Source organism: Cervus elaphus, chromosome 12, assembly GCF_910594005.1.
Source record: "Cervus elaphus chromosome 12, mCerEla1.1, whole genome shotgun sequence".
NCBI classification, from domain to species: Eukaryota; Metazoa; Chordata; class Mammalia; order Artiodactyla; family Cervidae; genus Cervus; species Cervus elaphus.
In genome coordinates, this window is record NC_057826.1 from 48875180 (window position 1) to 48898482 (window position 23303).

At 40.4% G+C, this 23303-nt stretch overlaps 1 protein-coding gene across 2 annotated transcripts in view; it reads right to left on the minus strand.

Moving 5' to 3' along the window:
* ALDH1A2 (aldehyde dehydrogenase 1 family member A2) overlaps window positions 1-10426 on the minus strand; it is a 102838-nt gene extending 92412 nt beyond the window's left edge. The window contains exons 1-2 of one of the 2 annotated variants that reach the window (XM_043920906.1): window positions 10316-10426; window positions 9699-9897 (exon numbers count right to left, since the gene is read on the minus strand). In XM_043920906.1, the coding sequence (XP_043776841.1) occupies window positions 9699-9815 (117 nt within the window). In that variant the 5' untranslated portion in view covers window positions 9816-9897; window positions 10316-10426. Of the gene's footprint in view, window positions 1-9698; window positions 9898-10229 lie in introns of both variants that reach the window. The other variant, XM_043920905.1, reaches the window with a different exon arrangement.
* Window positions 10427-23303: the final 12877 nt, after the last annotated feature.

Consider the following 23303-nt stretch of genomic DNA (forward strand, 5'->3'; position numbering starts at 1 on the left):
AATTTCATTCTTCAGTTGGTTCTTTAGAATTAGAGGCAAAAAAAAAAAAAAAAAAAAAAAGAATTAGAGGCACACATGCATGGATCAAATAACTTACGAAATCCAAATACAACGGGGAATGTGTAACACCAGCTTTGAGTTTAAAACACAATGAAAAAAACAAAAACACAATGAGTTCAAATATTAACAAAAAATAAAGTGATGTTATTTTCAAGCCCAGCACAAAGGAATAATTTAAATTCTCCAAACTAACAGGATGAAGCACAGTACTGAATCAGTTAATCAAGAAAAAGATCTATTTGATGTTAGTTTTCACGTTATAGTAATCGTCACCTTTCTATTTTTCTCCAGTCCCAAACAGAAAAGGCACACAGTGAAGAATTATGGACCTCTTAATCTTACCAAAATTGCAGAGAATAGTTCTAACTTCCTTTATACAGTAATATTGTTTGATTTTCTTCTGTTATGTTGTTCATCCTTAACATTTATCTGTATCATTATATACAAATAGCAATTACAGATGAATTAAGACACAAATGCAAAAGGTAAAATTTGTAATAATAAAAATAAACTTTCCAAAAACTATATAGAAGAATATCTTGAGAAACTTGGACTAAGTTTCTTAAAGAGCAAGTTCAAAACTACTAAGCATAATGGGAAAAAGACAGAAAATCCCTTTCTAATTATACCAAAAAAAGGAGAAGGAAGAATAAGCAGAAAGGGGAAGAAAATGTTCACTGAGTATGTAACTGTCAAAGGATTATAATCCAGTATATATAAAAATTGCTACAAATCAGTAAAAACACACATACACAGAAACAGAAATGAGCAAATGATATACTAGCCAATTCACAAAGGTGGAAAGCCAAATGGCCAACAAACATATGAAAAGATGTTCAACCTCACAAGAAGTCAATGAAATGCAAATTAAAACAGCAATGAGATAACATTTCACACTCAGCAGGTTGGCAAAATTCAGGAAGTATGGGAACTCCAAGTATAAGTGAGGATACAGAGCAATGGGGACTTTGATATACTGCTGATGGCAATGGAAACTAGTATAATGTGTTGGACAAATATTTGTCAGTCCCTGATAAAGCTGTAGATATATCCATGAGTCAACAATATCACTCTAAGTATATATCCTAGAAGGTTTCTCACCCAGGCAGATAAGGATATATGCTTAAGAATGCTTACTGGAATAGCAAAATGCTGGCAGTATCTTACATGTTAATAGTAGAATAAATTTGAAATTGCGTATACTCAAAGAATGGAATACTATGCAACAATGACAATGAATGAATTACATGTATATCCAACAACACGAATGAATCTTGAAAACACTATGCTAAGCCAATAGAGCAAACTGCAAAGAATATATGATTTGGCTCAGTATAATCGCTCAGTCATGCCCGACTCTTTGCAACCCCATGGACAACAGCATTCCAGGCCTCCCTATCCATCACCAACTCCCAGAGTTTATGCAAACTCATGTCCATTGAGTTGGTGAAGCCATCCAACCATCTCTTCCTCTGTTGTCCCCTTCTCCTCCTGTCTTCAATCTTTCCTAGCACCAGGGTCTTTTCAAATGAGTCAGTTCTTTGCATCAGGTGGCCAAAGTATTGGAGTTTCAGCTTCAACATCAGTCCTTCCAGTGAATATTCAGGACTGATTTCCTTTAGGATGGACTGGTTGGATCTCCTTGCAGTCCAAGGGACTCTCAAGAGTCTTCTCCAACACCCCAGTTCAAAAGCATCAGTTCTTTGGCGGTCAACTTTCTTTATACATCCATACATGACTACTGGAAAAACCAAAGGTTTGACTAGACAGACATCTGTTTGCAAAGTAATGTCTCTGCTTTTTAATATGCTGTCTAGGTTGGTCATAACTTTGGCACGGTATGGTACCATTTATATTAAAAGGTTTACAATACAAGACAACAGTACACATCATTTATAAATATGTGTATATGAACATACACCAGTGGGAAAGATAAATGCCAAATACCTCTGGGGAAGAAAGGAAAGGAGAGAGGGGATTGGGAGAAGTTCACAGGTGCATCAATGTATTTCTTTAAAAAGATTAGAAGCAAATAGTGCAGTTAAGAACAAACAAACCTGTGTTAATGTATACACATTTGTTACACTGTCTACACTCTCCTGCATGACTGAAGTATCTGATCTCCTCTCAAGTACCTCTAAGAATACAAAGTGCTGCTGATGTGCTGGGCCTGAAACACCTTCTTCTGAATCATCATGATACTTCAAGTGCATTCATGTCAAGAATTCAGCATCTTCTATCATGCGCCATAGTTACTGCTGTGCATGTCCTCATCACACACGCAAGCAGGAATCCTCTCTAGCCTCTTTAGGACAATGCAAACATCTATGTATCTTTTCGTGCCAGACAGTGACTAACAATGCTTTGGACACATGAGGCTCGAATAAATGTCTGATGAATAAATCATGATAGGTAAATAAATTCAGGAAAGCAAAAGGATGAGCTCTGGCTGCAGTTAAAAATAAAAATAACCCTGAGTAATGCAATTAGATAAACTTCCCTGTGAAAATCAAGTTATATTGGTTCATTGGTTATCAGACTCTCAAATATAGAGAATTCACTGGTTTCATGTTCAACCAACCAGTCTCATACTATTTCCTGATTTCCACCCAAAAAGGATTCAGTGAGGGAGTCCATTTTTCACACCTCATGAAACAAGACTTTATGTTATCTCTGTTGATCTGTTGAAATAGTTCATAATTCTGTCTTCCCAGTCAAGGTCTTCTAACTTCCCCCTTTCTTAACCTCTAAACCCTCAGTCCATATGTTTGGTGTTAGTCAATGATGGGGATTGCAGGAGGAGGGAAACAGGTGATTTCTGCCTCTTAGTTTATTAAATTCACACTACTTTGGCAGATCTACTCACCTGGAGGTAGGCTCCATCCTTTCTGTGGGAAGAGACATATTGCTTATACCATTTTTTGACCAATCTTAATCTCTTAGAAATCCTTAGAAATGACCTGGGGCAAAATCCTAAGAGGCACTGGACTTGAAATCCAATGACAGGTTAGAAAAACTAAAATCATATAGAAGAAAGTGTATAAAATATAATCTTTAATTATTTTTACTTTTTCTCTGTAATTTATAATCAATATTGGAAACTGTTTTGGTACTCATGATACCCTCAATTCTGTCTAAATAAGGTGTTTTCCACTTTCAACCGGACAATAGGTTTTATCTTTCCAGAGATCTAGAAATAAAGAAATTGCAACTCTGGCTCTCCAAAGGTCAGACTGTGGTAAGGAAAAAAAACAGCAGATACCTACTTCTGGAGGCAACAGAGCTGAACTGTAGTAAAAGGTAGGCTTCCTTCTATAATAAAAAATTGGAATGTTCACTCACAGACATTCTAATTTTTAACCACATTCTACAGAATTCAATAAACCCCTGTGTTTAGCCCCAGGCTAGTTTGTTGTGAGCCCAGCTAAAGTCTAGATGGTGAAAGCACTTGATTATTATTCCAACTGGAATTTTCAAAGGCTGGAAGTGTTTTCAAATTATGTGATAAAACAGAAAGTTGTTGTAAATAAACCATTAAGATTTGGAAGGGAAACAATTTAAACATAACTCTACCATCTTACAAGCAGACAAACTAGCAATAGAGAAATGCCAGAGATAAGAAATTCACAATTTGGGTTATCTCATATATCTGAAAGGTAAAATGGAATAAAGCTCAAAGACATGCCTGAAAAGGCAATTAAAAATCAACCAAGGTGACATTATGGCAATCATTTCTATGCATTGGTTTGGTGTCTAAGGGGAAATGACTGGCTTTGAAATTAATTGTCACAGTTTTAGGAAGACTTTCAAAATAGTCACTATGTGGCGCTTTTATTGTATGGAGGGTGAAGTGCCCCCAAACTGGAAAATCAGGACCACTGAAAGGTTCTTTAATTTTAAATTGTATAAACTAAGATTATTTTCCATTTCAAAAGGCATCACCTTCTGAGAATGTCCTCCTATGCTGTCATACTTCCCAGATTTATGCACCAACAACTTGACATGATCTTTCTTTAAGCTACTCAAAACACCAGAAATGACTCTTTGCCATCTGACATCAGGACTGGGTATAAAAGGCATGTTGATGCAGAGTTTAGGCACACGTGTCAGATAACTAATTTGATTACTAAAATCCTGGCTGGAAATTGTTTGATTCAGTAACTTTTTAGTAAAGAGAAGTCCTTGATAGGGAAACCTTCAAGGGGTCCCATTTGATAAAAATCCAGTGTAAACATATAATGATTCCACAGCTACTGAGAATATTAAACCCTTATGACTAATTAGTAAACAATGGACTGTTTCAGAAAACAGAAAACAGCTATTGACTATACAATTCCAATCTTCCTTAAAATGGACATGCATCAATTTGAAGCAAAAATATATTCATCACTTACCAAAAATGAAATGGAACTAGACTTTGGCTGACTGTCATTATATGCCACTTACTTTTACATACTTGCTCAGTCCTGACAACAACCATCATGTAAGGCAGGTACTACTATTACCTCAGTTTTGACAGATGTAGAAATTGACACTCAGTGAAGAAACTCCCTGAGAGGAGGCACCGTTCATATGTTGTTTACTATTCCATCTCCAGAATCTGGCACCGTATTTGGCGTTATGTGGTGAATAAATGTTAAACGTGCACAGCACTAAGAATTACAAATCTGACCTAGATTCGAACAAGGGCCTATTTTTAATGGAGAGCCTTTTTTTCTAAGTAAGTCAAGGGCTTATAAACTTAATGTGGGTCATACAGTCCTGTTGTAACTACCTGACTCTGCCATTGTAGTAACAGCCACAGACACTATGTAAATGAATCATTGTGGGTGTGCTCCGATAAAACTTTATTTACAAAATCAAGCAGAAAGTCTGTAGTGTGCTGACCCCAACGAGCTGTCACTAACTAAAAGATAAAAAAAAACAGACATCAATACTTGTATTCCATTATCCAACTGAGAAAGACCTGAGAGAAAACTGTATATGTTGATATTTGAGATATTTTTGTTTTGGTCATGGATTGATCATCAGGTTAATCATCGTCTAACATGAAAGAGAACTCACTATGCACGCCTGGCTTCTCTCAAGCCAGGCTGCAAGAAAATCAGACCTCACAGAACACATTCCTCAGAAGGCTTTTTATCCTCATAAAGAAAACCTATAATTTCTCTTTTTATAGAATAAAGACAAAAGCACTTCAGCAAATGATTCCATATGATTCCTACTTATTTAACAGAAGGCATCAGGCAGAACCCAGAAAAATTATCTAATTCAAGTCCTACAATGAAGTTGTTTAGCTTCCCTGGGTTAAATGGAGATGATACAAACATGAGAAAACTGTCCAATTTTGAAAAAGTATATTTTTGAAAACCTGAGGTCTCCTATAAACATGAAATTTGATTAACAACTTAATATCAAGAAGACAATCTTGATTAGAGGTTTAGAAATAACCAAACCTTAAAGAGATAATCCCTGGGATAGATAAGAACCCTCCCGTAGACCTAAAAAAAAAAAAAAAACAAAAAAAAACCCTACAAACTCATAGAAATAGCAAAAATAGTAATTTAAAGTCAGAAAATCAGAGGTCACAAAAAGGAGTTCCTTCTTAAGAGGTGACCAGTTCATATTTTCTCCAAGTTTCCAACAGAAGCAACACATAAAAATAAAGATTTAAACTTTTTCTCAAAAATAAAAAAAGTATCAGATTGTTAGCAAAAGCAAAGCGTATGGTGAGGCAAGCTCTATCAGTTTTTTTGTAAGTCAAGGCCAAGGCCTTCCTTATCAATTATTCCTATTTCTTCCTATTCTGTGTCCTTCAAAAGGTTTTGCATGGATCTAAGATACATATGAAAATGGTAGGTAAGCCGTTAGGCTCCATCACAATGTAAGTGGCATTATAAATGTTATCATTATTGTTATTATTACATCGATCTACTGAACTACTGCCATGCTGATAACCCAAATTTGGCATTCCATCTTTCTAAAAAGATCCTAAGCTCCTGGGAGTTTGATGCTTCTTCCAGAGCCCAACCAGTGTAATGAAAAGCACTATTACAGGAAGACAGCCACTTAAAAATTCTTTGAACTGAATTGAAATTGATCCCAGAAAACAGTAGATGTTCAAGAAAAGGTTGCTAAATGAATAAATAAAAGAATAAATAATAGTTGCCCGATGCACATTAGCTCTAATTTTCAGTTTATTGCCTTCTATTTTTTTTCCCTTCTAGTTCAGTGGGTCAGTTCTCCATAACCCTCTTCTTCCCTATGTCCTAGCTCTCCACCATATCAAATCCTGAAGGAAAATAAAACTACTACTAAAACAAAACACTACTCTTTATGGTAGTGTTCGTTATGGGCATAAACTTTCATTGAAAAAGTGACCAACAGAGAGACGGCACAATGATTGTGTGTGTGCGTGCAGTGGGGAGTTGGGGGAAGCAGGGACTAGGAGAGCCAGAAAAGATGACGGAGACAAGAGAGAAGGTCCGGGTGGGATACGGTCCAAAACTTCCAAAGATCTGGGAATCTGGAAGAGATCGCCCCTGGAGTTAGGGGCAGTCAGCAAAGTGCAAGCCTTGATTTTATCATGTGTATACTCCTACAATATATTCAAATATACAAAAATTTAACGATCAGACAGATAAAACAGGAACAACTCAGAAAAATCTTTAATCCATAAAGGCACAGCTAAAAACAATCACACTCACTCCTGTGCAAGCCGTTAAGTAATCTTCTTAGGATACAAGGAAAAGAGTGCACATTTTCCTGGCCCCAAAGTGGTCCCTTTACGACTTCATGCTGGTGGAATTATCAGTCTTTCTTGACTAACAGTCTGCAGTTTTTTTACTTTAACATATTCCTTTAAAAAGAATCAGTTTTAAAACTTATTGGGGGTCTAGTTGGCTATATTAAGGAAATAAAATTAGACATATTCCAAAAATGGTACTATTGATCATCAGTCCTAAATGGGTGCTGGAATTTCAGAGAGATAGGCTTATTTTAAAAATTAGATGTAATTGCCTGAGAGTCAATACAAAACCAGGAGTTTAGCCCTTTCAGCATTCTAGGGGATTGAACTTTAATTTTGGAGCATTTTCACTGGACAGACAACAGCAGTAACTTTTATTTCTTATGGTCTCCTTTACTCCCCTTTTATAAAAAATGTAAAATACTTTTAGAAGAAAGAAATGGTGAAAAATATTTTAAAAAAATAACATCACAAGTGCAAGTTTTCTGAATGCATGGTACTTACAATTCTCAAAATATAACCATTTACATGTAAGTTTGACTCTACTGGTCCCCAGATAATATTTTAGAATCCTATTGTTATATATCCTTCACTAAAATTATTCATTTAACAAGACAAAAATTATTAAGGATCTATCTATATTTATCTGGTACCATTTTCTGACATAAATACTGTATTTCTTTCCTATGTGTTATTCAACAAGCTCTCTAGCATAGTAATATTTTAGCTATTGCCCTTTTAAAAATTCCCAATGAATGTGGTATCACTATTCTAAAGGACCAACTATTGCACCTTGTTCATTCTTCTGCTTAAAATCACTAATATAATTTCCCTCGCTTCTGATAAGTGAGTTTTTAAAAAAACTCTCCATTATTTTCCTTTTAAGTAAAAAATCATGGCCCAGTACCCTCGGCTATCAAAAGAGCAGTTTGTGCTCTCTGTGTTAAAGATGCTGCTTGCCCATACCACTTGTCTCAGAAAATTCAGAAGTCTCACTAAAGGGCCAAGGAGTAAAGCTGCTGGGAATGTTCACAGATACCTGATTTTACAAGATTTTGTGAAAAGAGCTTGCCTTTAGTTTAGTATTGCTCAATGTTTATGAGGGTTGTTTGTCAAACCTAAAATAAGGTGCCTCCTCCCCACAAATTAAAGAATCAAGTTACGATCCATTATTTCATTTCTGATTGTTTTTCTTTGTAATAAGTGGGAAAGTGGATACTGGATAAAAGTCTCCCCTGAGCTAAAGGACTCCACATTAAAGGCTTCAATTAGCTATAAATCAGTTGTCTTTCCTACTGGGGCACAACAAGAGAAAAAAGGAAGCGGGGGTTGTCACAGAAAAAGAGAGCTGGAAAAGCTTCCAAATTAAATTCCTAGATACCCTACTGCAAACCTAAAACTCCATTCAGGGGCTGTGAGGAAAATTCAATCCAAAGTCAGTCTAAAATCAAACCCTCCCAAATCTGAGGTCCCCTCTCCAGCACAGCTCTTGGATCCCGAAACCTTTTAAAGAGAACCTGAAGAGGTTAGGGACCCTCATAAAACAAAACTCCTACGCTATAGGCTTTCCTTGCTTGTTCCTAAACCCGGAGAAGTACCACACATTGGCACCATTGTTATGCAAACAATGCCTAAATGGTTGTAACCATTAACGACCTCTCATTAAAAAGGCTTTCAAAAATTTGTCACACCATCTAAAAAGCTAACAGGTACATTAAATCCATCTAAATTGGCATTCAAAACACGAGCCACCCTGGTTTTTATCTTAAATTCAGCGGGTAAAATTTCAATATTCTGATGGTTTTTAAAAAATATTTGTCTTTCAATCCTTAAGACAAAACCAAACAATTCGTTCCTGGACAAAATTTAGTTTATCTCGTAATAAGCATGATGGAAAACAACTTTAACCATGTTGCGTGTGCGCAGTATGCGTTTAGGTTCAATGGGCGATGTCTGGAGTAGAAATCAACGGAAAGGAATAGAAAACCAAGACAACTGCAAAAAGAACTCCAAGAAACATTATTTTAAATTGCATCTATTTCTCTCTCTCACCCCAATGGCACAACATAACCTTTCCTGTATGTGTAATCAATACATTTATTCTACGTCCAATTTGTGGAAGTAAATTCTATTTACATTAAGGTAGCGAACGCATTTCCTTATGTTGTGGTGCAACAAAAAATAATTCCTGCTTGGGTAACCCGAGATGTCAGAGTTCGTTATAAAAAGCAATTTTTTTTTTCAGGTCAAAAGCGAACCCCTTAATATGCACGAATTTAAAGACTTCTCAAGTTTTCCAGGAAAACGGCCACTTCCTACAAAATTCGAATAAAACGCTGATATTGAATCTACTGTACTCAGAGGCCAGGTTTCCATGAAATCTGCAAAGGCGGCCGCAGCGCTGTGAGCCTGGACGATCCTACGCGACAGCCGCTGGCCGGAACCCCGCTAGGGCTGCGAGGTACCCGAGACGGTCCCCTGAAGGTGGACGGCCGAGAAGAGACGGCCAGGCTGCTCGGTCAATCCGGCGGGGAACCCTTCGAGGAGTGGAAGCGGTGCCGACGCCTTCCCCGCAGCAGTCGGGGCCCGGAGAACCGGACGAGGCGGCAGCGGCGGACGCGGTTTGGGAAGCAGCCGTTGACGGCGACTCCCAGCGCCGCGCGGCAGGCTGGAGGAAGCGAGTCCCCGACGCGTCCCAAGACCGCGGCGGCACTTGAGCAGCCCCAACGCCGAGGACCGGGTGTCCCTCTGCTGCGCGGGCTCGACGGCCTGGCCCAGGAGACCCCAGCCCCACACCCCGTCATGCCGCCCTCATCCCCTAACAGACCACGGAGAGGAAGGAAGGTTCTAGAAAGTCTCCGTGGACGGCCTGCCCCCCGCGGCGCCTTACCTTGGTGTACTTGATCTCGAGGTTGGGCGTGGGCGACGGCAGGAGGTGCAGGGACGCCATGAGGGCGGCGGGGTCGGCCTTCACCTCGCCGGGCATCTCGATCTCACTGGAAGTCATGGGGGCGGGCCGAGGTCTCGCTCGCCCGCGGCGTGGGCAGTGCGGGCTGTGCGCGCGGTCCGAGAGCCGGGGGCGCGCTCGCCTGTATATAGGCAGGTGTCAAGCTGGGGCTCTTCTTATTGGACGTGAGGGCCGAGGCGCGGGGGGCTGGTCCATCCTACCTAGGACGCCCCGGCGCAGCCCCGATTTACATAAAGCCCGCCGCCCAGCGCCGCGCGACTCAGAAGCTTGAGACCCACGGTCAAGTGCGCCCGCTGCCCCCCCTTGCCCTGAGCACCCGCGACTGCGGGGACCGGCCCACACGGCCGCCGCAGTCCTCGACGGCGGGAGCGCAAACCGGCGCCGCGGCCGCTCCGGGCTCAGCCGCCGGGATTGGCCTCGTTGCGGCCGGGGCAGCGTCGGCGGGAAGCCCACCTTGGCCGATGTCGGGCGCCCGTCCCGGCCCGGGAAGCGGAGCGGGGAGGGGGCTGGCGAAGGGACCGGAGCGGCCCGGCGCTTACTCGGGACGCGGTGTCGGTGGGAGAAGCCCGGGCCCTGAGGGGTCCGGCCAAGGAAGGGGCAACCGACGCTGCAGCTGGCGCAGAGATCCCCTCCCGCCCCGGACCCGCGGAAGCCCGGCTCCTCTTCTCTCCCGGGGACTCGCGGGACTCCCTCCGCTCTCCTTCTCCCGCCAAGGGCGCCGGGCCCTCCGCAGTTGCCGCGTGCCCGCGCAACCCACTTCCCGAAATGCGGCCCGAGGTGCGCCGTGGCCACAGGGTCGGGGACGGGTAGTGATGAGCGAGTTTCTCGCCCCACTACTCAAAAAGAGTGTCCCCGCGAGCCTGTCGACGCCGCGCGGCCCTCGCCGGGACTCTCCCGCCCAGCTGCTGCCCTCTGCTGGCCGGGACCACCCCGGGCGGTCTGGGCTGCGCCGGGAGGACGGGGCCTTGGGAAGACCGGGCTGCTCCGCGGAGTTGCAAGCTGCGTTGGCTTTTCTGGTCCTTCCTGATCCCTCTTTCTAGCGGTAAACAGGGATCCCCTCATCCAAAAATACACAAGGATACAACTAGTTTTGTTTTTCTGTAGTTCTCCACGCTAACAGCTGTCATGGTGCCAGACATTGGGCTTCTCACTTAACTGCCCCCCTTTTAGAGTTGAGCTCCCTGATTTAAGCCTTTTCGAAGCTCCAACAGATCTAGTTCTTGGAACTCTATAGAGGTCAGCATGTAGGTCTTCGTCAAGAATACAGAGACCCCCCATCTCAGAATGGGCTTTGGGGTCCGTGATCTAAATCCGTTGTCCAGATCAAAAGACCTTTATAGGTCACTTGCCCTCTCAATGTAAGCCTGACAGAGGTCTACTGATTCTTTGGATGTTAAGTGTCCGCCAGAAAAGATCCTGACTTAGATACTTTCAGTAACTAAAACAGCCCTATATTTATTGCTTGGTTCCTAACAACAGTAGAAATAGACTTAAATACATCATTTCAGTATTAGATCTGAAGAAATAACTTCCAGCCTCTCAGAACCCAACATATCTACATTAAGTTACTAGAGCGAATTGGGGGTTGTGTGTGTGTGTGTGTTTTGTTTGGAGAAATTATGGACCTTAACTGAGGGTCCAAGAAAGTGGTGAGATTTCAGTTCACAGGGGATCTCAATGGCTAAAGATTATGCGCTAATAATAACAGTATATGTTCATGAAATAGATGAAAACCTTAGAGGGTTAGAGATACAAATGAGAGATCAAAAAGTTAGGGTTAGTTGAGAGACGGAGAAGTCTGTAGCGAGGGAAATCAGTGATGCCTGTGGAACAATTCTACAAACATTTTTTGAGTGCTTTAAAGGCATGGTGTAGAGACTGGGTTACGAATAAGACAGCTCTGGACTCTCCAGCGCTTAAACCCCCCACGGAGAGGGAGATGACAATGAGAGGCTGTGGGGAAAAGTTTCGGAAAGAGCATCCACAACACCATCTGGGTGCCCCACCAAGGAAGAGGCCAGCTCTCTGGGAAAACTGACCTTGGAGGTTGGCCTTATAAGGAAGGTCAGCCTTCAGCATGGCGAGGAGGACAGAATAGGCAGAAGAGTCCACAAGAGCAAAGGCATGGAAATGTGTGAATGCTTTTTAGGGACATCAGTGGTGGTGGTGAAGCAGCAGATAAGGCTGGCAAGGCAGTTGCCTCAAGGATGAAAGGTCTTAACTCGAGACACTGAGAAGGGCAAGTCATCAAAAGATTCTGAGGAAGAGAAAAGGGAAAACTGTACGAATAAGTAATTTAAAATAAATAAACTGATGAATGAATATTATCGAGAAAGACTGTTGCAAACCAGAAACCACTGATTTATATTCTCCTCAAAGTATAAGACAGGGATATTCACCCTTGACTCCCCCTCTGGTCTGCTAATTCCAGCTGCATCACTGTGGCTGGAAGAAACGACATGATAGAGTTATCAGCATTTGTTACACAGTGCATGCATGCTAAGTCACTTCAGTCGTGTCCAACTCTGTGTGACCCTGTGGACTGCAGTCAGCTGGGCTCCTCTGTCCATGGGTTTCTCCAGGCAAGAGTACTGGAGTGGATTGCCATGCCCTCCTCCAGGGGATCTTCCCGACCCAGGGATTGAACCCATGTCTCATTATATCTCGTGCACTGGCAGGCAGGTTCTTTACCACTAGCACCACCTGGGAATCCTAGCGAGGAAGAGCAATAAACAGATTCCCTTCTTATTTGGGCCAGAAAGGAAGGATCTCTTGGCTTCTCCTGAACATTTTCAAAACATTTCTTCTCCTAAACAGTTCCATTTCCACTGACTACTTCAGCTGTAAAATGAAGGTAACTTTCCCAAGCTCTCTGATTAAGGGACATTTTCTCTTCCTGATCTTACTTCTTCTTCTTCTTCTTTTTTTTTTTTACTTTTCCCTATCTTTTACTATAAATTTATCTTTTCATAGGTTTCTAAGATTTTTTTGTGGTTGTTTGTACATTCTCTTTTCCCCCTATCTTCAGCTCATGATTGTGGCCATTTTTTTGTGCAAATTCTTTTAATTCAAGAGGGGGGACAAGATTTAGCAGAAAATAATAGTGAATTACAACTACTTCAGTCTTGTTCGTTTCTATTAGTAGAATTTATTCTTCTGTTACTTACTTTCAAAGCTGCCTTAGCAACTCTTCTCATATTCCTGTTCTTTTCTCTTGTTTTATTGTCCTCTTATTTTATCCACAGATTTTGCAGTGGTTGAAGTAGCAGACTTTATCTTCAGGTTTAACATTTTGAATGTCTTTTTCCTGATTTAGCTAAGAAACATTTTTTCCCAACCTTATAATGTTTCTTTCTCCCACCCTCCCCCATCTGTAATTATTTATTGTTTAGGATACATCTTGGTTAAAGCCCCCTGCACAGGGGAATGTACACTACAGCATGCTCTATTTATTTCCTTGTGAAAACAATTTATTAGGCCTAGTGGAGCCAATATCCTGGAGTCGTAGAGAAGGAAAATAAATTCTTGCCTCATATTTCCTCACCTAAATAGTAGAATGCAAAGTTGTAATTTTCAGGCATCAGCTTTATGTGAAGCTTGACTTTAGGTATGAAACCCGAGCAACTTAGGCTTCTTTTCAGATTATAATTAAGGGGGGAAAGTATCTGTTAAATCAAGAAACATCTTTTAGAAGTCAATGAGGGAGACTAAGTAGAGCACAGATATTCCTTCCAACGAAGGAACACTTTTGGTTTTGGCAATAACTGAATGTCCAGCTTGAACGTCACGCTTCCATGTTTAGGCACTATTTCAGCCTCAGGTGGCCCTGCTTAATTGCCTTCCTGTTCCCATCACTAACCACGCTGACAGCCTACCTTTTCTAACAGATACACTTGCATTTTAATTTATCTGCAAAAATAAATCACACATTATAGCATTTCCTTCTTCTGGGTTAATTGAATCAGTTCCTTAAATGTCTCTAAGTCTAATGATTTGAAAGGAGCATGGTGTTTGAAATATTTAAAAAATTAGGGCCCTTGGGTTGTATGCAAAATGATCTCAGTGCTTATTTCAGATATAAGTGTTTCCTAATGATCTCATTCATCTCAAATGGGATATGTCTGGCTACTTTATTTGAAATGTTTCCTGAAAACTCTAACAGGAAAGCTTAATGTAAGGAATATTTACAGAGAAATGGTATTTAATATACTAACAAAAGCTTATAAAGAGCTTTACATATTTTTATCCAGAAATGCTTAATGAAGTATTTTGGACCCATTATGAAAACTTCTATAAAATAAATTCACTTACATTTTTTTTATTTAATGTGAATATTAACTTTTTATTTGGGATCTAAATGCTCACTTAATTATTCTTTTCCTTCCAATATCTAGAGGAAAAACGGTTGAGATTGTGGCACTTATTAACCATAAAAATTCTCTACATATTAATTCCCTATGCCCAATGTGGCCTCTGGTCACTATATTCTATGAAAAAGAGTATTTATGGTTGCAGGGAGTAGATTCCTAATTGGTCATGACTCCAAAAATCATGTTTTGATACAAAACACAATTCTTTCCTTTTAAAATATATCTCCCAGCTTTTGAGAACCTCAGGAGACCATTTTAAAAGTGGAAACTAGATTCCTCTTTGTTGTAAAGCCCAGTTCCACCTCATATATGTTTTAAAGGCTTAAATTTGGTTGCAGAGATGAGCTCAGTACTTTATCAATAATCACACTTAACAGGCATAGAGAAAAATTAAAATCTCAGCTATGGAGTATTTTCTGATGGCCCTAAGGAAAAAAAGGCATTAGCTCCCTCTGCAGTTGATGGTATGTAGGTGCAAGTAAATATTGTCATTTAAAAAGCAATAGCTTGGATTCAATGTATGCATCTGATACTGGTAAGAACTCTTTTGTTAAATGTTACAGTTTTAATCTGAATTACTTTAGAGGAAAAAAATGCTTGAGATTCAGACAAATTTTACATTGCAGTTAGACTATCATCGAAAAATCTTTTGTGACCCTTAAGAAAAAACAATAGGGTTCATTAGCCAAATTTACCATAAGAGGTGCAGTACTTAGAACCCTACAGTTCATTCACATGCTAGATAAGAGAAGGTAATATCCCAGAGCAAGTCACATGGGTGTGTGGCAGATTGGAAACAAGTATTGTTTCCAATTCCTCATTGTGGGTGAGGAAGAGTTATTAATGGGCAAGCCCCTGCATTTTTATGTTTTCCTTCACCCAGATAAGTGCTTGGCATGTAACTAAGCTAAATTTGCTCTTTTGCTCAATCCCTGGGTTGGGAAGATCCCCTGGAGGAGGACATGGCAATCTACTCCAATATTCTTGCCTGGAGAATCCCATGGTCAGAGGAGCCTGGTGGGCTACAGCCCATAGGGTCATGAAGAGTCAGATATGACTGAAGTGACTGAGCATGATGCATTTTTAAATATAAACTTCTCCAAGTCTTTCTTTCCTTATACAGTCGTTTAACAAGAGGGACTTTGGGCATGAGTAATCCTCATATGAACTTTGGTGATATTTGGGACAGGGATCCATGTTCATGGTCATTAGAATACAAGGTTAAATGAATAGTAATTATTCTCCTTTACATGGTGGAATGAGCCATTGACAAGATAATGAGGAACATGTTAGATAGACAACAGAGGGGGAATGCCAGCCTCTTTCTTCTCAACCACACAGTTCAGTCTGTGAAAAGCAAAGGTCAGGAGTGTGAGGCATTCAGAACCAGGACACAGACATCCAATTTGGACATCCAGTCCTACATTACAAAGGAAGGGTTTCTTGATTCAAACATACATATTCCCCATTTCAGAGCATCTGTGACTCCTTGACTACATTGCTAAACCTGGATTGTTTTCCCCTCTATCAATCAAATAGCTTCAACCAAACAAATATTCATTGATGATACATTATGAGCCAAGCATCAGCAAAGAGTCTATGAAGAACAAAAAAGAAGTGTGCGGGATGACAGTAACTACATATGTGAAACAATTCAAGGACCATATGAGACAGGAAAGAAGTTAGAATATGCAGGGCAGAATGAGAGTGAAAGAGGATATCAGAAAGGAGACAGCCTATTACAAATGCTTTTGTTGGGGTTTCCATAAGTCTTAAACTCTTGCAGGTGCTATGGGGGACAGAAGACGCAAGTGATGAGGGAACATTTTCCAAAACATGACCCAACAAAGAACTCCTTTGACATTTTTTAGTGTGAAGGTAACTAATGTTATCCAGTAAGTTAACTATTTGCAAAACTGGAACTCCCAAAAGCAAACACCTGGGCCTGGGATTTCCTCCCATTTCCCAAATCTGAGTTAAATATTCTCAAGTAATAGACTCTCTATGGGCTTCCTTGGTGGCTCCCTGGTAAAGAATCTACCTGCCAGTGCAGGAGATTCAGGTTCATACACTGGGTCAGGAAGATCCCCTGGAGAAGGAAATGGCAACCCACTTCAGTATTTTTGCCTGGGGAATCCCATAGACAGAGGAGCCTAGTGGGCTATAATCCATGAAGTCGCAAAAGAGTTGGGACAGAACTTCATAACCAAACAACAATAACAGTAGACTCTCTGACACAGACATAGCCAGAAGAGTAAACGCAGTAAGGACTAAGGGCAGTTTATTTTTCCCCCTCTTAGTAATGAAAGAGAGCATTAAATTTGACACTACTAATGCTTGCATACCAGCCATTGACTGATGTTGCTGTTATACTCCTGCTATTGCATTCATGGAATAGTCCAATGGTTTTTAGCCCAGTTTCCTATTATAATAATTTAGGGAGCTTTTATGGCTTCTCTGATGGATCAACAGGTAAAGAACCCATCTGCCAATGCAGGAGACATAAGAGATGTGGGTTCAACTCCTGTATCAGGAAGATCCTCTGGAGGAGGAAATGGCAACCCACTCCAGTATTCTTGCCTAAAAAATCCCATGGACAGAGGAACCTGGTGGGCTACAGGGTCACAAAAGAGTCAGACATGACTGAGCAACTACACACAACAGACACACACAGGGAGCTTTAAAAATTACAGATACCTGGTTCCACCTCCAGAGATTTCAATGAGTTTAAGTTGGGGCCCTAGGCATTGATAATTTTAACAAAACTTCCTGGTGTCTATAAGACACAGCCCAGCTTGAGAACCACTGGTTAACCCACAGAATCTTAGCTCTGTGGGGTTACTTGAGTCCATACTGCTGTCTCTGGATTGTAAAAGTGGACTTCATGCTTCTCACTTTCTAGTGCTCTTTGATTTGCTATTTTTAATTTATTATTTGAAAAACACATCAAGCCTCAAATGGATTGACCTTTCTGCTAATGTATTTCACCTAAATTAACAGAGGCAATTAACTAATTTATATTGGAATTGTGCACTTTCCAGGCCACATTTATCAACCCTTAAATGCTTGATCTGGTGTTTCAGTTTAAATTTTTTATTATTACCCTTTAAATCTGAAGACATGTCTCACATCTAATTAGCCAAACTTACATATTCAATTAATAGATTCATTACAGGCTAATGAATATGGAGACAGCACCAGGGTAACATCTGCTTGCCGGTTGAAAAGATTCAAACTTTTCTAGTATGAAAAAAAGAAAAGTGTCTGTTGTATATATAACTAAAACAGCTTGAGCTTTCAGTTTTAGCATTTCTGCATACTGTGATGTTCTCAAATGGGCCAACTAACCTGGGAAAAGCAATATATTGTCCAGTGATAGCTGCCTTCCCAGAGAAATATAGAAATCAGAATTGCAGAACAAATACACACCTGAAGACACTTTTCAAGACTGTTGAGACTGTCATCTCAAATTATTAAGTTTTTCTAACCTAAGTTTTTTATTAAAATGCTTAAGATAATAAACTTATTAAGGAAATTAATACCATAAATTAAACAAAACCTTTAATTTACTGTAGTATATGTTAGGATCACCCCAAATTCATGTGATTTTATGTGTTTAAAAATATGGCCAGACACTATTTTGGAAACTAGATGTTCCAATAGTCAGTTATATTTGGATTCTAGAAAATTCAAAAATCTGAAACGAATTTCCACAATGTTTTCAGTTATTAAAATTCTGGGGTTTCCTTTTTCTGGTTATGTAAAACAGGCAGTTTTAATAATTATGAAAAAGCTGTGAGTTTTAGGAAAGGTGGGTGACAGCTAGAATTCACTTGAATTAGAGGTGGCAAGAATGTGAGGAAAATCTTCAGAAATCACTTCTAAAGCATGTAATATCTGCCATGTAGCTGTCACTAAAGAAGTGACTTTGGACCAAAGTCTGCAGGGAGGAGTAATTCAGAGCATGTGCATGATACTCTATTAGGCCGTTAAAAGTCTTTTTCTTCCATTTTACTCCTTATATTCAAGCTGACACTTGTACTATTAAAAGACCAATATTTCTTGCTTTCAATTATACAAGTGCAAAATCCCAGTATCCTTGTTAGAGTATCAATTGCACACTAATCAGATACTCTAAAAACAAATCACTGCAATATTTGTGTGCCTCATATTGATGGACTCTTATGTACCTAGCACTGGCAAGACTTCCTGGGAGTATGTAAAAGAAAACTATAAGATCTAGTAATGCCCCAAGAAATTCACAACTTGATTCTTGTGAGGAAAATCTTCATAACTGACAGCAAATACTTAGGCCCACAAGATTTAATGTGTTTTAAGGGCAGTTAATGCTCTTCATTAGAAGGACTGATGCTGAAGCTGAAACTCCAATTCTTTGGCCACCTCATGTGAAGAGTTGACTCATTGGAAAATACCTTGATGCTCGGAGGGATTGGGGGCAGGAGGAGAAGGGGACAACAGAGGATGAGATGGCTGGATGGCATCACCGACTCGATGGACATGAGTTTGGGTAAACTCTGGGAGTTGGTGATGGACAGGGAGGCCTGGCCTTCTGCAATTCATGGGGTCGCAAAGAGTCAGACACGACTGAGCGACTGAACTGAACTGACTGAATGCTCTTCAGTATCTGAAAAATAGTGCCAGGGTGAGTAAGTGGTAAAGAATCCACCTGCCAATGCAAGAAACACAAGAGATGCAGGTTCAGTCCCCGGGTCCAGAAGATCCCCTGGAGAAGGAAATGGCAACCCACTCCAGTATTTTTCCCAAACTTCATATGATGGCTCAGATGGTAAAGAATCTGCCTGCAATACAGGAGACCCGGGTTCAATCCCTGAATCCAGAAGATCCCCTGGAGAAGGAAATAGCTACCCACTCCAGTATTCTTGCCTGGAGAATTCCATGGATACAGGAGCCTGGCAGGCTACAGTCCATGGGGTTACAAAGAGTCGAACGTGACTGAACATACATTTCACAACATTAAACAATTTATAATACTCTGAAATCTGTATTGTATACATGTAGGTCTAGACATAACTTGCATTAATTGTGATAAGATTGATGCTTTATGTCAGCAATTAGACATTAAACTATAGATTTTCTAATAGCTTTATTTTTATAAAAATATTTTATGAGCTATATTTTTAAAAACTGAGTAATTTTATTAAGTTTGACACTCATCAATTTTAATTTCTATTTTGCCTTTTAACTTTAAAACTTCTAAATATTTTAGGAAAAATAACTTTTTTAAAATATAAGAAATACTTCAATGTTTCTATTTTCATTTAATTAACATTTCTGATGAAATATATTCAAGTGTGTATACTTCAAATTATTTTTTAAAAGAAACTTTTAAATTATTACTGTCAAAATCACCAAATTATGTGAAAACCTTGGTTATAACAATACAGTGATTTTGATGAAATAAAGTCAAAAGGTGCATTTTGTGGAATAAGTATAAAATTTATGAGTCATACATGTCTTTATTACTTACCCCAACATTGCTGGCACATCAACAGAACATTAAGACATACTCAATAATGACAAAATTCAGTAGTCTTGATAATTTACTGTCTTTCAACCATAAAAAGTAGAGCTTTACAAATTTAAACATTTTGCCACCATGAAGTTCTACTTGTTAAAGTGGAAGAGAACCCTATATTTAAGAAGTTAAAAGTCTAGTTAAAAATTGTAAAATATTCAAAAGTATGGCAATGGGGTCTTTATTTGTCTCCTTTATCTGGACCCCACAAATGTTAGAGGTGAACCTGGATACATAGGACTTCCCTTGTGGCTCAGTTGGTAAAGAATCTGCCTGCAATGCAGGATACCTGGGTTGGATCCCTGGGTCAGGAAGATCCCCTGGAGAAGGAAATGGGAACCCACTCCAGTATTTTTGCCTGGAGAATCCCATGGACAGAGAAACCTGGTGGGCTACAATCCATAGAGTCGTAAAGAGTCGGACAGGACTGAGCAACTGACACTTTCACTTTCTCTTCAGATACAAGGAATTGTTCTCTATGGGCTTGAGATCACTGTTTCTTTATGTCCTGGTTATATGGGACTTTCCAGAGACACTTGATTAGTTTGCATTGATTTTGTTGTTGTTGATTGCCCTGTGATAATCCTCCTGCATATTTTTAGTTTTCTCTGAAAAAACATGTAAAGTATCTCCAGAAACACTGCTTTAATTTGAACTCAATACATTAATTGGCTTCTCACTGTAAAGCGGTATTCATGTATCATTAACAGGTTGAGTCAATGTTGTCAGGGTTTTCTTTATGCCATAATAATTTTTTATTTGGTTACCTTATTTCAATATGGAAAAGGCACTGGATCTGGATTTAGGGGTGGTTTAGTTGCTTAGTCGTGTCCTAGTCTTTGCGACCTCCTGGACTGTATAGTCTACCAGGCTCCTCTGCCCATAGGATTTCTCAGGCAAGAATGCTAGTGCTGGCTGCCCTTACCTTCTCCAGGGGATCTTCTCAACCCAGGGATTAGACCGTCGTCCCCTTCATTGGCAGGCGGATTCTACCACTGAGCCACCATGGATTTAGGGAACCTAAATTTTAGTCTGGACTCTTCCCTCATTCACTGTGTTGAGCCACTGATGTGTTCCCAATAGAAAATGTCCATGCTAATGTGACTGTACCCTCATGAAGACTGCCAAAGTTTGTATTAGGAAATCAGCATTATTTTTTTTTAACTATGAAAGGAAAACAATTCCAATTTTTTTACCTACATCACAAAGTTATTCTCAAAACTGTGGAATAAAGAATTAGGGCATGGTTGAGCTAAACAAGTTGTGGTTTAAGTAAAATATGATCATTACATCTTCATAATCCAACAAAAACAAGCACAGCATTCTTAAGAAATAAAAATGTACATAACCATCATCTCACAACAAGAAGCTCCGAGTTCAGGCCAGCAGGGAGCATAGTTGTAGCATCATGCTCTACAGAGCTACAGAGATCAGAAGAGAAAGTGGTTATGTCTCCATGGGAATCAAAAAGATGGCATTTGAGCTGTACCTACCTAATAGGAAGGCATGTAGGCAAGACCAGCATGGAGGCAGGAAGAATGGAACAAACTGGAAAAGTGTAACTACCATAAAGGAATACTTAGGACATAGCCAGGATGATATGCTAAGAAATTGATTTAGTAGAATGGTGAGCTAGGGTAAATCAGCTCTCTTGCTCACCTTTTTACTCTGGACTATTATATGGGTTAGGTGGTAGCAAGTCCTAGAAAAGTGTGATGTGTAAGTTACTGCCATTAAACATGGCAAATAGCCAAGCAAAAGCAGAAGAAGGTCCAAAAGGTCTATGCATGCATCAAAGGATTATCAGGTATGAGAGAAATTCCTAGGGCCATTGGAGGAGACCACGGGATGATGAAAAAGAAAGGGTTGTGAGATGCCTGAAGGTGCCACAGACTACAAGACCTTGCAAGGCACAGCCTCGGCTCTGCGTTAACCCTTTCCTCACCAAGTTCTGCACCTTCTGTCTTATTCTCATTTCCCTGTGCTGCCCCCTCTTTTACCTCCAGTGCTACTGCTTTGCTCCTCAGCTCTTTTTAAATTATTATTAACAAATTAATTAATTTGCCAGCACCGGGTCTTAGTTGCAGCATGTGGGATCTAGCTCCCTGACCAGGAATCAAATCTGGGCCCCCTGCATTGGGACCATGGAGTCTCAGCCACTGGACCACCAGGGGAGTCCTGGTCCTGGTCTCTTGAATAGCGTTTGTAACTGTGTATGAGGACAATGAGTTTCAGTTAAGTGATACCAGATGAGTTCCTACAGCATATGGGAAGCAGGATTGCTCCAAGACACTAATGAGAAAAGAGGATTTCTGTACTATAGTAAAAATTTTGTCCATAATGGCTTTCTCTTCTTGTACCACTCTTCACACTACCGATAGACTGGCCTTTCAACATTTTAAATATAATCATGCTACTCTTCTCCATAGTGGCCTCCTGTTACAGGATGATCAGAGCTGAGACTCTGGAGGGTAAATCATAATACCATGTGTTACAGAAGAGAAAATTTAGATGAAGACCATTTACTCAAGCCCAACAAGGGAATTGGAGGCTTTCCTCAGCTCTCCTCGTCACTTGTAAATATGAGAGATTTCTATGTTCCTCCCGGGCCTGCTGGATCATTTCCCAACTAAGGGTTCAGAGTCTGTGTGCTTAATAACCTGAGTGTTCACATTTGCAGGTGGTTCGGGGGACCTGATGAAGAAACTCATGTCCAAAGAGACACATTGGCCGCAGAATCTAGAAAATGAGGGCCAGAGCCAGGATGGAAGGAGTAGAAAGGAGGGTAGCTGTGAATGGGGCTGCAGACCTCATGACATTCTCACCAAGGGATCGATGCCAGAGCCTGATAGGAAGGCCACTTTGGGGCTCCTGGAAGTAAGTGATCCATGCAGGGATGGCCTCCCTCCTACCCTTGCTAGGCCTGAGGGCACAACAGCAGGGCTGGGGGAGGCAGGAGGAGGGTGAGGGAGGGTGAAAAATCCTGGGCTGTGTTCCTGCTAAGGAACCGGGCAGAACATGGGGTACTTTTGCCTCAAGCATCTAGCCCTCCAGAAACAGCTGAAGATAAGCAAGATTTGCCTAGAGGGAAAATTGTGAGCAAGGCAAAATTTGTTCCTGGTATTCACAATCTTCCCTTTTTTTTTGTCTTTCCTTCCTCGTTGGTGTCCCTCACTCCTCATCCCCCCAATGTGTCTTTATTCTCAACTTTTTCTTTCCTAGAAGTATAGAAATGGCTTTGACTGAGGCAGTGGTTTGCCTTGACCAGCTTTCTCTACTCAGCTTTCTTTACTTTCTACTTTCTCCTCTACTTCCTCCCTCTCCCTCTCCCTCCCCTTCCTTCCCTCCTTCTACCCTCCTCCCTTCCCTCCTACTCCTCCTTCTTCTTCTTCTTCCCTTTGTCTCTCATTCACAAATGTAAGGCTTAAAAAGTACAGTATTTCATCACCAGGCAACTTTTTAACAACCTGTGACTTTTTGTCTTTATAAGCCCCTGATTGTTTCTATTCCCCCAAACACTCCTTTGGGGTTTCCCAACTCTGTCTTCTGAATTGGAATTCCTAAGACCTCATGAATAAACTATCTTGTTACTGTAAAAAA